This window comes from Lactuca serriola, chromosome 7 (assembly GCF_051521515.1).
Source record: "Lactuca serriola cultivar US96UC23 chromosome 7, Lser_US96UC23_V15, whole genome shotgun sequence".
Lineage (NCBI taxonomy): Eukaryota > Viridiplantae > Streptophyta > Magnoliopsida > Asterales > Asteraceae > Lactuca > Lactuca serriola.
In genome coordinates this window covers 148014142-148025600 of record NC_136414.1, presented here as the reverse complement: position 1 = coordinate 148025600, position 11459 = coordinate 148014142, and the positions used below count along the sequence as shown (strand labels likewise).

The 11459-nt window shown below is 35.4% G+C and overlaps 1 protein-coding gene, 1 long non-coding RNA gene and 1 other non-coding gene across 3 annotated transcripts; 2 read left to right on the top strand and 1 right to left on the bottom strand.

The window, feature by feature from the left end:
• Positions 1 to 1208: 1208 nt before the first annotated feature.
• Positions 1209 to 2452, top strand: LOC145063680 (uncharacterized). The gene is made up of 2 exons (XR_013688039.1): positions 1209 to 1544; positions 2160 to 2452. It is a non-coding gene; the product is annotated as an uncharacterized LOC145063680 (long non-coding RNA).
• LOC145065062 (U6 spliceosomal RNA) lies at positions 1363 to 1465 on the top strand. The gene has a single exon (XR_013688214.1). It is a non-coding gene; the product is annotated as a U6 spliceosomal RNA (small nuclear RNA).
• A 4999-nt stretch (positions 2453 to 7451) lies between the features above and the next one.
• On the bottom strand, positions 7452 to 9594 carry LOC145061758 (GATA transcription factor 24-like). The gene is made up of 6 exons (XM_079009310.1): positions 9013 to 9594; positions 8825 to 8908; positions 8598 to 8731; positions 8396 to 8500; positions 7903 to 8008; positions 7452 to 7816 (listed from the first exon to the last, which is right to left on the bottom strand). The coding sequence occupies exons 1-6, from the start codon at positions 9454 to 9456 to the stop codon at positions 7670 to 7672; spliced, it is 1020 nt and encodes a 339-aa protein (XP_078865436.1). The 5' UTR covers positions 9457 to 9594; the 3' UTR covers positions 7452 to 7669.
• Positions 9595 to 11459: the final 1865 nt, after the last annotated feature.

The following is an 11459-nucleotide window of genomic DNA, read 5'->3' as shown; positions in this document are numbered from 1 at the left end:
ACATGCACCAATCAAACCAACAGATAGATTTAAACAAAGACCTAAGCAATCCAATTGAAAGCAACTAATTGGATATCATCTGCTGTTCTAAAAGGGGAACATCTCCTACTGCTGAACACCATTGAGTTTCTCGCCTTCCAAATGAACCACAACAACGTATTTAACAAGGCCAAAAAGAGCTTCTTCCGCTTTTTACCAATAACCAAACTTTTAAGCAAAAAAGAAATCTTCTGTGCAACTCGGAATCAACAGGATCACACCACACCAAGAAGAAAACCAATTCCAAATCAAAGAAGAAAAAGAACATGAGAAAAACACGTGGTTGGCGTACTCCTCAGCATTTCCGCACATCGCGCAAACAGTTGAGTTAAGCACAATCCCTTTTTGGACCAAATTACAAGCTACCAGAATCCTATTCAAAAGCATCCTCCAAACAAAACACTTAATTTTGATCAGAATCCAATTTATCCGAAAGAAGCTCTGCAAAGTACCAACATCATACAACTTCTATGCCATCAATGAACTGACCGAAAAATTCCTGTCAAGTCACCTTTCCACAACCACGAGTCCAGACGATTACAGAAGCGGGAACCCGCAACAACATCTATCACTCTCGCCAGCTCCTCAGATTCAATGCCCCTTCTTGATGGCCTTTTCCAATCACCAATAAACACAACATTCTCATCAATCATAACCCTCCCTGAGACCATGCTATTCTTATTAGCTTCAATCTTATATAAACTCGGAAAAATATCTTTTAAAGCCAAATCACCGTACCATTTATCATTCCAAAAATGAGTTTGATCACCAGTCCCCAGATTTTTACAAAAAAAGCTCCTGTAGGGAGATATCCCAATCCTTAAGCTCCCAAGCTATTTGAAAAATATTTCGCCAAGTACTCGTAATACCATTCTTAGCAAACGGCTTCCAATGAATACAAGAGAAATTATGCAAGGCTTTGATGCAATTCTTTGGATATGGGTAATAGCTATTTATTGAGAAAATTAAATAAGTGAAATTCTTTTGTTAAAAAAAAAAGGATGGGTTTTTTTTTTTTTTTTTTTTTTTGATAAAATAAATAATATAGCGACTTTTGTTTTGTACCGTTAACAATTAAATAGAAAATAAACAGCACCCATCTTGATTTTTTACTAGTTCACCTTGCGACTTGCTCGTTTTGCTGTGTATGTTGACTTTGAGGTAAAACGAAGAAGAAAGTAAAAATTAGGGTTTTCCATCCTGATCGATTTCTAACTTTTCTCTTTTGATTCGTGGTGAAAATGCTGCAATTCATGGCTTCCCACATCGGTGGCTATTGAAAGGCGTTTATGCTTTATATAGTCTTGCCTCGCATCATACATCGTCCCTTCGGGGACATCCGATAAAATTGGAACGATACAGAGAAGATTAGCATGGCCCCTGCGCAAGGATGACACGCACAAATCGAGAAATGGTCCAAATTTTTTTTTTTACCCTAATTCGATCGATTGCTGAAGATTCCGCAGCGTATTTCACTAGTTTTTTAATTCAATAGCTCCAAAAAGGTACCGCTATCTGATCCTCTTAGATTTAATCCATTTTTAAGCTTATCTCGCTAACCAACGTATTGATTTCTTGTTATTTGCTGCGTTTTATGATGCTTATATGGATTCACATGACAAACGCTATGATCAATTGCTAATGAATGTAGATGGAATGTGTTAACCTCCTTGTCTAAATAGTCTGGTAGAATCAGTTCATAATCAGGCATCATGTCTATTATACAATTTTGATCTTTAGAGATCGCTGTAGACTGTTGTGTCCTTGAAGCTTCTGTTGGTTTCCTTTCTTCTTAATTTGAATTGGTGCAAGTTCTGGATGCATCATGTGTGTTTAATAACAATTAACAATCACAAAATGTCTAAAGTTGCATACTTTAATGGTTTTCTTTGGCATTTCAACAAGTATAATGATTAGTTTGGAATAAAGCTACTAAGTCGATATGACAGATTATACACATGATTCACTCCTTAATGATAATGATAGATGATAGAGGTTGGAAGTTTATAAGAGTTCCTTTTCGTCTGTAGGCTTCAACATTAGCAACTGAAATTCTTTGTTATTATTGTCCAAAGATAAATATTTTTTTTTTATGATTGTAATGATCTTGTGTAGGACAGTTTGGATGCACTGCTTGTTGTCCTGCAAATTATAAAGCTAAAATGATGATGAGATGTATTTACTTCATCAGAACTCAAACTAGCTGACTTGTTGAACTTTTATTATTATAATAGACTGTGGCTATTGGTGGAATTTGTTTTTGTAACACCATAAGATGCATCATTTCTTGCCATATGGACAAGAATTCCATCCATTTAAACCTCAAATTTGTACCTAAGAGTTCTCAAATTGAGTCTCTGATCTGAAATTGCTATTCTGCTTCAAGCTTTGTTGTTGGCTTGTTGCTTCAGCATTGCTTGTTTGATGTTCCTGGGTCCCAGTTGATTGATTATTGGTCTCTGTCTTAATGAAGAGGGAGACCCTAATTGGTTGACTGTTTGTTTGACCTGTATTTGTGTTGGTAATAAGTCTTACTACTAGGGGTACTTTGGTCTATTCAAACATGTTATTTTTACCGGATTTGAAGTATGCATTCTGTAAATATCTAATTTCATAGATAATATCTTGAATTTAAGCAGCCAGCTTTTTCTTGGATGATTGATGGAAAAAATGAAGAGATGTCTACATCTGAGTTGTCTGGAGGCGCTCGAATACATTATTTTATCCAGTTAATATTCGTTAAAAGTTTAGAGGTCTTTTTAGTATTTACACAATAAATAGGCTTAAAATAGTGCAAAACTAATTGTAATATGTTTCTTATGTTGCAGGAGACTGATCCATGTAAAGGTGGTAAATCGGGCTGTCGTTATGTGTTTTTGTTTAACACAATACGACACAAATTATTTTTTGTTAACCCGGACACGACATGACAGCGTGTTGTTTTTCGTTAACACGAATACGACTCAATAAAAACACGATAATACGACAAAAATAACAAAAAATAACTATTTGCATAATGTCATACATAAGTTTTTGTAAAAAAGTTTATTTAAACACGACAAAAAAAGGGGGGGGGGGACATAAAACAACATATTTAGCTACTAATTACACGTCTTTTGAAGACGAACACCACGTTTCGTTCTATTATCGTGTTGAATTTTGAACATGAATACGACACGACTTCAGAACCTCAATATAGAATGCAACTGGCTCACGATCTGTGATGTTTGTGCCTAAATATTTGACCGATGATGACTTTTTTTTTTTAATATTGAAATCTTTATGGATGATTTTCTTCTTTTTTATTTGTTATTTGATATATAATGGTCTTGTATGCATTTTCTTTTTTCCTGAGATTTAGTCAAAATCTTGATTTTTTTTGGTTTCGTGGTCCTTTGGAGTTAGTTTCGTTGTGAATTTGGTTACTTAGTAAACTAAAATGGTTGTAATACCTTGAGATATTTATTTTTTATTTTTCTTTCATTTTAAAATCTAATAGTTATTTATTTATTATAATATTTATTTTAATAATTAAAAAAGGCCTCTCTCTCTCTCTCTCTCTCTCTCTCTCTCTCTCTCTCTCTCTCTCTCTCTCTCTCTCTCTCTCTCTCTCTCTCTCTCTCTCTCTGTATGTGTGGAAAACCCAAGCAAAAAACGGAGGCTGCTACCCTCCGTTCCAGCCATGTTTCCTTCTTCTTTCTCGATGACAAGCAAGCCAAACACCCCTTGATACGTGTTGTTGCCTCCCTTCTTCTTGTGCAGTTTTAATCGAGAAAACCTCCACTTGGGATTTTCTGGCAGTCAAGAGGGCAATAGCCCCTCCCGTTTTCCTTGTGCTTATCGTTGACTTCACAACAACCCAAACGCTCCTACCTATTGTTTTTCTATATTCGATCTGCCTTGCCCCTTCCCTTCGCGTTTACTTCCAGGTTAAAATAGGAACAGTCAAGAGGACGTTGGATCAGTCCCTAAACTACAGCAGTCAACAATAGCCTTTGTTGCTTCGTTCTTCTCCTTTATCCATATGCCTCCTCCGATTTGTACCGTTGAGCATTCCGCCAGCCCTATCCTCTCCGTCGGAAAGAACACCTCCACAACCATAGTAGCGTCTTCGACAGTAGCATATTCGGCAACATTAGACCCAGCACCGGTTTTGTGGTTGTTTCCCCCTCAGTTGTTTCTCTGACATATTTCATGTAATCCACTTCAAAATCTTCAAGCCACCTGGTGATGGCTGTGAAAATGGTGTTGATATCGATCTCAATACCAAATGGGTCTGAAGGTGATAAATCGATCATGGATTTCTGGCTTAACGAAGCTTTCTTTCCCCTTTGTCTGACATGCCTTCCACGACATACCCATTTATGATCCTCAAAGGTGAAATCAAATTGTCTTCGGATGTATGAGCAGGAAAAACTGGCCATTGAGAATAGTTTAGAACCACTTCAATGAGAACCTCATATTCAGCTAAATCGCCAAATCAAAATCAAAACATGAGTATTTCATGATCATTTTTTCTTCCATAGATTTTTTTGATTTTTTTAAATATGTTTTGATGATTACCGACTACCTAGATCTAGAAAAGACGAACAAATCCCAGACAAGAAAAGCCTCAATTTTTGGGGGAAAACTAAAACACAAAGCACCCAAAAATCTCACGGGGAGAGATATATAGAGAGAGAGAGAGACGTTTTTTTAATTATTAAAATAAATAAATAACTATTAGATATTAAAAAAAGAAAGAAAAAAGAAAAATAAATACACCAAGGGTGTTAAAGTCATTTCACGTAACATCCTGTTTCGAGAAGTTTTTTATTTCAAGATTGTGGGCAATAAATGGATCATGTAAATGTCTTGGGCTGAAAGGGAATAGGGTTTAGATCCTATTGGATGTTGGTATATTGGTTATATGATCTAAGCTCTTAGGTTGTGTTTTGGAGTCAAATGCTAAAATGAGAAAAGTTATATATTAGGTTTCTTGCATGGATTATGGTTTTTAGTTCGACATGTTTTAAGCCAAAATTAACTAGATAGAAGCGTGGGGCTCATCAATACCTTTCTGTTGATATAAAGATCACTGAAAATAAGCTGAAACAAAGAAGTTATAGTTGTTTGAAGTTGAGGTGGATTTTAGAGAAAACCATCGCCATAGAGTGGAGATCAGAGCCCACAACATGGTGATTAGTTAGGCCCAAGCCCATGATTTTAGGGTTTTCAACGTGTTTAAGCATAAGTTCCGCATTTTTAGACATTTTATCACCCTCCATCACCTCTAGAATACCTTAAGAGAAACCCTAGTCTCCACCTTCAAGATTTAAGCTTCTCCTCTCTCATCCCTCCTTTTTTTGATATTTTTATGTTATTTTGATGGAGCATAAAGATCAAGAAGGTTCTTTTGGTTACAAGGAATGAAGCTTCAAGTTAGGATCCATCAAAGGCACTACATTTCTGGACCATTGTGAGTATAAAGTTTCAATATTGCTATCTAGTTCATCAGATCTTGTCATTTGGTGTTTTTGGCACTTTTTGTCCATTTTATAAGTGATCTTGGAGTTGAGTGGACTCCAACATCTTTTGATCAGTTGGAATGTTTCTTGGACCCCGTGGACTAGGAAAGTTATAATCTTTTACCTTCCCTTTCCATGCAAGTTATCTTGGTCCTTTAGGTGATTTGGTATATTAAAGTTTAGATTTTGGAAGATTGTTGCATTATTATGGATAAAGTTGGAAACTTTATCAATCGAGACACCTTGTTGATTCGGATATGGAGTTGGAAACTTGGACTTAATGGATTAAGTTAAGAAAGATGCATTTTAGGTACTTTTGAGACTTAAAGTCTAGACCTTGGTGGTTTGGATATTCCTAATGGACAAAGTTAGAAACTTTATCCATTAAGACCTTGGAAAGGATCAGGTCTAAGCTTTGGAGCTCTGGAAATCGGAAGAAAAATGGATTAAGCTCGTTTGAGCAGTTCGGACTGGTCGGCATGGCCTTAGGTTGCCATGACGTGGCGAATGGGGAATCAACAACTGTTTTGGCATTTTGTGCCCACGACGTGGAGGGCTGCTGATTGGCAATTTTGACTTTAACTTTGATCGTTGACTGTTTAACCATTTTGACTTTGGTCAAACTTGTGTAGAATTGAGCATTTGACCAAGGATTTGTTTCAGTTTGGCTTTAGGAAGCTTGGGTTGGATGTTCTTTTGCTAAGGTAGCTTTTGGGCTTATGTTGAATCGTTATCTTCACCGTACTCGTGTGTTGAAGGCATCAATGCCGGCCCATCGGATTTTGTCTTTGTGACACTTGTTGATATGCCTATCTCTGCTTGTTGTCTTTGTGGTATTTTGAGGGACTTACTAAGCTTTGTATTTACGGTTTATGTTTAAAATGTTTTCAGATACTTTTGATTTCAAAAGGAAGAGTCCGACCTGATCATACTACATCCCCTGAAGATTTATTCCGTATTGATTGTTTATGACTTTACTCTGATGTTTTGAAAAATACTTTTATTATGATCATCTTTTGGGATATTGAGTGAATGGTTTCGACTTATTTAGAATAAAAATTTTACTTGGTATTTTTGGGGCGTTACATTTCAGTTTACTGAGGGACCAAATCCGTAACAAAACTAGCTCAAAAAGATCATGAAACCAAAAAAATCAAGGTTTAGACTAAACCTTAGAAAAAATGCATGTCATGTGGACGATTATTTTTGTAGTTTTGTCTAATGTAAAGTATGCACCTTCGCTTTGAAGTGCTTTTTAGAAAACACCCTTTAAAGTGTTTTTTAGAAAAACAGGTTGCACCGTTGATAAAGGCAAGCAAATCCTTAAAGCCTACATTTGTTTATGATTTATTGCAGAAATTGTCAAGGAACAAGGGTTTGAGTTTTAATTACAAATATGGATAGGGCTCTTTGTGGGCCCAACCATCTAGTTGGCATCTAGTTGGCTGTTATGCACCTAAAAGCAACCTACATTTGTACATGTGAGCAAGGATTCTGTAGACTATGAAAAACAACCAAATCTGAAAGAGGCTATTTCAGTCAGACATAAAATGTTACAAAACTAAATTCAATTATGTTATTCAAGTCTACTTTGAATTTAAGTACTGATAATCTAACATCTCCATTCATCTCAACTTTGCAGCTTAACCAAGGTTAAGTTGAAAAACAAACACCTGGTAATCTTTAAAATTCTCATACTTGAATAATAGTAAAAGAAAAAAATTATAACTTTTAATATCTGTTTATATTTCCAACAAACACAAGTCAGGGGATTTCTTTAAATTTCAATAACTGTCTTCAGCAACCTTTTAGGGTAATTTTCTTAATTACAGACTACCAATGGAAGCTGAAACAATAGAAACAACAGGTTTTGGGTTTAGGATTTAACAGGTAAAAACACAAACATACTCAAATGAATCGATGTTTAATGAGAGATGATCAGAGAGAGGGAGAGATACAAACACCAAAGATTCGAAAACCTACAACTAACAACACTATGTAATACAGCTCATACACTGTAACTGTCATTAATGTCTACAAATCTCTGTAATAACCGAATTCATAAAACCCGGAAGCATCTTTTTTTTTTCCATTATTTTACACCTTTTTTTACTTCAAATCACTCACCTTTCTCCAGCCACTCCCGAACTATCTCCATTAGACACCACAAGAACAGCAGCATTCACATTTCCAGCATCCAAGTTGTTCGACTTCCCACCTGCTTCCTGACTTCCTGATGCTGAAACCTTGCTCAGATCTCTTAAAAGTCCCTGAAAAAATCAATTTCCATAATAATAATAAGTCAACAGCTATACTTCACTTCATAACACAAAATGACAAGCAAAAGAATTATTACCTTGTTAGCCCATTTGAGTCCGCACGCATTGCACAACGTTCTTGGGCCATCGGGCCCACGTCGCATCATCGGAGTTGACTTCGAGCTTATTCCACAGTGCCTACATCTGTATGGACAAGGGCATTCACGTCTTTTCATATAGAAAAAAAATTTGTCCAATCACACTAGTACGAGTACTAGCTATGTACAACCTGTTCTGTTATGTCATATCATGTCTAGCACAGTACTTTGTACATCTTGTTTTGCTATGTCATATCATGTCTAACTCAGTGCTTTGTAGTTTGTACAACTTGTTTTGATATGTTATATCATGTCTAGTAGTTTGTACAACTTGTTTTGTTATGTCATATCATGTCTAGGACTCTCGTACTGGTTCTGTACAGCTTGTTTTGTTATGTCATCTCATGTCTAACAATCTAACACAGTACGAGAGTACTGGTTCAGTACAACTTGTTCTGTTCTGTCGGATCATGTCTACAGAGTAGATACTTACGTTGTTTCTTCATCTTGGGTGGGCCCACCATTCCAATCGGAAGAAGAACCCGATACATCAGAAGTTGCCTTTGATGATGTAAATTGACCCTTTTTTCGTTGCATTCTGTTTTTATTAAAAAAAAAATCAGATCTTACGTAGCATAAGATTTTTTTAAAAATAAAAAGAAACAATTATAGATTTCGGATAATTCTAGTACCACCTCAGGGCAACTTCCTTTCGAACAGTGTAACGGATTTTCTTATCAAAGCATCTTTCTTTCCTCTTCTCTCTAAACCGAATCAATGATGCAGCCCTTTGAGATTGACTTGATCTTGCAGGAAATTCTGCCAAATCCTATAACAACACATTTCAAGAAAAACTTTCAATAAACTCAAATCATCAATCATCATATACAAATCATTATACTTAATTACTCATAAGGCATACCCTTTGATTTTGAGGAGGTATCCCTAAAGAAGTGACCCCTGTAGGTACTTCATATCCACCCAACAGTAGCAACACAGATTGCACCTGTAACACAAATAATACAACTTTACAACTTTAAAAACCCACAATGAAAAGCTACAAACTTGTTGGATTAGGTCAGCGATTGATGCAAAGAGTAAAGCAAAAACCTTTTCAGGTGAAACAGCATCGAACACATAAACTTCACCCTGAAACGACAACGTAAGCTGATCAGCACCGCCAGTACCACCACCACCACCCACCGCATGCTGCTGAATTTCAGACTCCGGAACATACAGACCATGTGGCGGAGCACTCATTTCCTCCATTCCGCCTTCCAATCCACCGCCGTTTTGTAAACCATGGTGTTGATGATGTGGATTGTGGTGGTCGTAACGGATCTGGTTAGGGTTATCGATAGATTCTTCTTCGCCTCCGGGAACGTCGTCGTCGTCTTCCTCTACTACTACATCGTCAACCATATGATGTTGATTTCCATCGTCGTTATTGCTATTGATAGTAATTCCTTGTTGCTGATGATGATGACGCTGTATACTTACAGGCTCGTAGGTAGCTCGATGAAGATGCTGATTGCTAATATTCGCATCCGACATTATCCAAAAGCATCTAACAACGAAAAAAACCCTTTCGGATGAAAAGAAAGACAAGGGGTTTACTGATTCCTAAGCTGTATATATACACGGGTCTATCAGGAATCAAATCAGAGATGGGTTTATTGATACAACGACGACAATCGAAAGGGAAAGATGAAGAAAAAGGCCAATTGGAGTTACAAGATTGAAATATAAGAACCCTAATTTGGAGCAAGAAACGAAGCAGGGAGGGATTGGGGGTACGAGAAACGGAGGTGGATGGATGGATTTCTACGGACGACGATTTGACAACATTGAATTTGGTGGGGAGGCGTAGGCGTAAACGTAATTGGCAGCAGTATAAGCCCTTTTTCAAGTCATAAGCCGTCGGGTTCAGGTCTAAATTTGTGAAAGGGGAAATTGTGCTTTGGTCTAATGCTTAGGATATTATTTTTAGAAAAAATAAAATAATAATATTCTACAAAATTCCACTATATATGGTTTTATAAGATACTAGAACCAAAAAGAAAGTTGAATAGAAATTTCTAAATATTTGATATATGGTTTTATAAGATACTATAATAGAAAAAAAAAAGTTGAATAAAAATTTATTGAGATGTTTGAATTTATAAGAAACTAAGAAAATATTAATTACTAAAATAAACTAATAAAATATTAATTACTAAAATTGAAGTGTTTTTTTCTCTTATAAATTTAAATAAATAGTTTACATAAATAAAAAAGGAAATTAATAGGTCTTTAATTTATGAAATTTGAAATTAGAAGATACGTCTTTTAATGAAACTGATCTTCATGTATTATTGTATATTATTATATTTAAATATTATGTGAAATTTAATATAATGAATAAAACCATAAAATTACATGTGGATAAAAGTTAATTTAAAATAATCACAAAATGACATATGACAAAATGAATGGGAGATGATATGTGACAAAAAAAAAATCTTTATTTATTAGACAGATTAATCTGACATTATTGCAAATGTTTTTATAGTTTTATTTTAAGAAAATGATTTAACAAGTAATATATTTTTTGTTTTGTATATATTTAATTACTAATGTTTTTTATATCTATATTTGACAATTTAATTTTTTTGTACATATTTAATCTTTATAATCGGCTACTTTAAACTATATAACATTCGATTCAAGGTATTTTCCTTTTTGGTCCTTGAAGTTTGAAATTTTTGTGAAAATGGTCCCCTCATACACTAGGCGTACGTTTAGGTACGCTTAGCATACATGAGCACTTTTGGATCGGGGGGCTTAGCCGCGCAGGGGCGTGTCCAAGAAGAATGAAGGTAGGTCCTAGGACCTACCTAAAATTTCAGTTTCATTTATAATATATGTATCACAAAAATTAGGAACCACCTTATAAAAAGTAGAGGACCTATCTTGAGTTTGTTTTTTACAAAAATATCCTAAAAAACCATTTTAAAAGGAGAAAAAACAAGTTACAATGGGCAAATGTGTTGTTAAATATATATATGGTTAAATATAATATATAGTTTTTATCAAACAATAAGGTATCAGTATACTAATAATCAACTAGTTTTTCATCAAATCATTTGGTTTTTTCAGTTATATTTCAGTCGGTTTTTTAAAACTTTTTATCAGTGGTGGCTGATCGGTTTTTTCAGTTATATTTCATTAAATCATACACGACCTGGCCAGACCCGACCCGACCCGGCCCCCACAAGTGTTTTTCATCGGTTTTACTTAATTTGGGAACCACGTGATATTTTGTTCTAGATTCGCCACTATAGTCGCGTACGCTCAGCGTACGTGGTGTACGTAACCAAAGACAAAACCCTAATTTTTAGGGCGTGAACCATATTTAAACAACATTATGGCCTTTAGACACTCACACTCATAAACCTCCATTGTTCATTACGACCCATCTAACCCTATTTCACCCCCCCTTTGAGTGTTATTGAGCTTTGAAGTGTTTTGTGGCATTTTAGTGTGTATTCTGAAAGGTCTAGTGTGCTCAAGAGTCA

Coding starts and splice junctions, on each gene's coding strand:
- LOC145061758 (XM_079009310.1), bottom strand. CDS start 9,456: ATGTCGGATGCGAATATTAGCAATCAGCATCTTCATCGAGCTACCTAC. Junction 8,009..8,395: donor ACCCAAGATGAAGAAACAAC/GTAAGTATCTAC, acceptor TTGTCCATACAG/ATGTAGGCACTGTGGAATAA. Junction 7,817..7,902: donor GACTCAAATGGGCTAACAAG/GTAATAATTCTT, acceptor TGATTTTTTCAG/GGACTTTTAAGAGATCTGAG.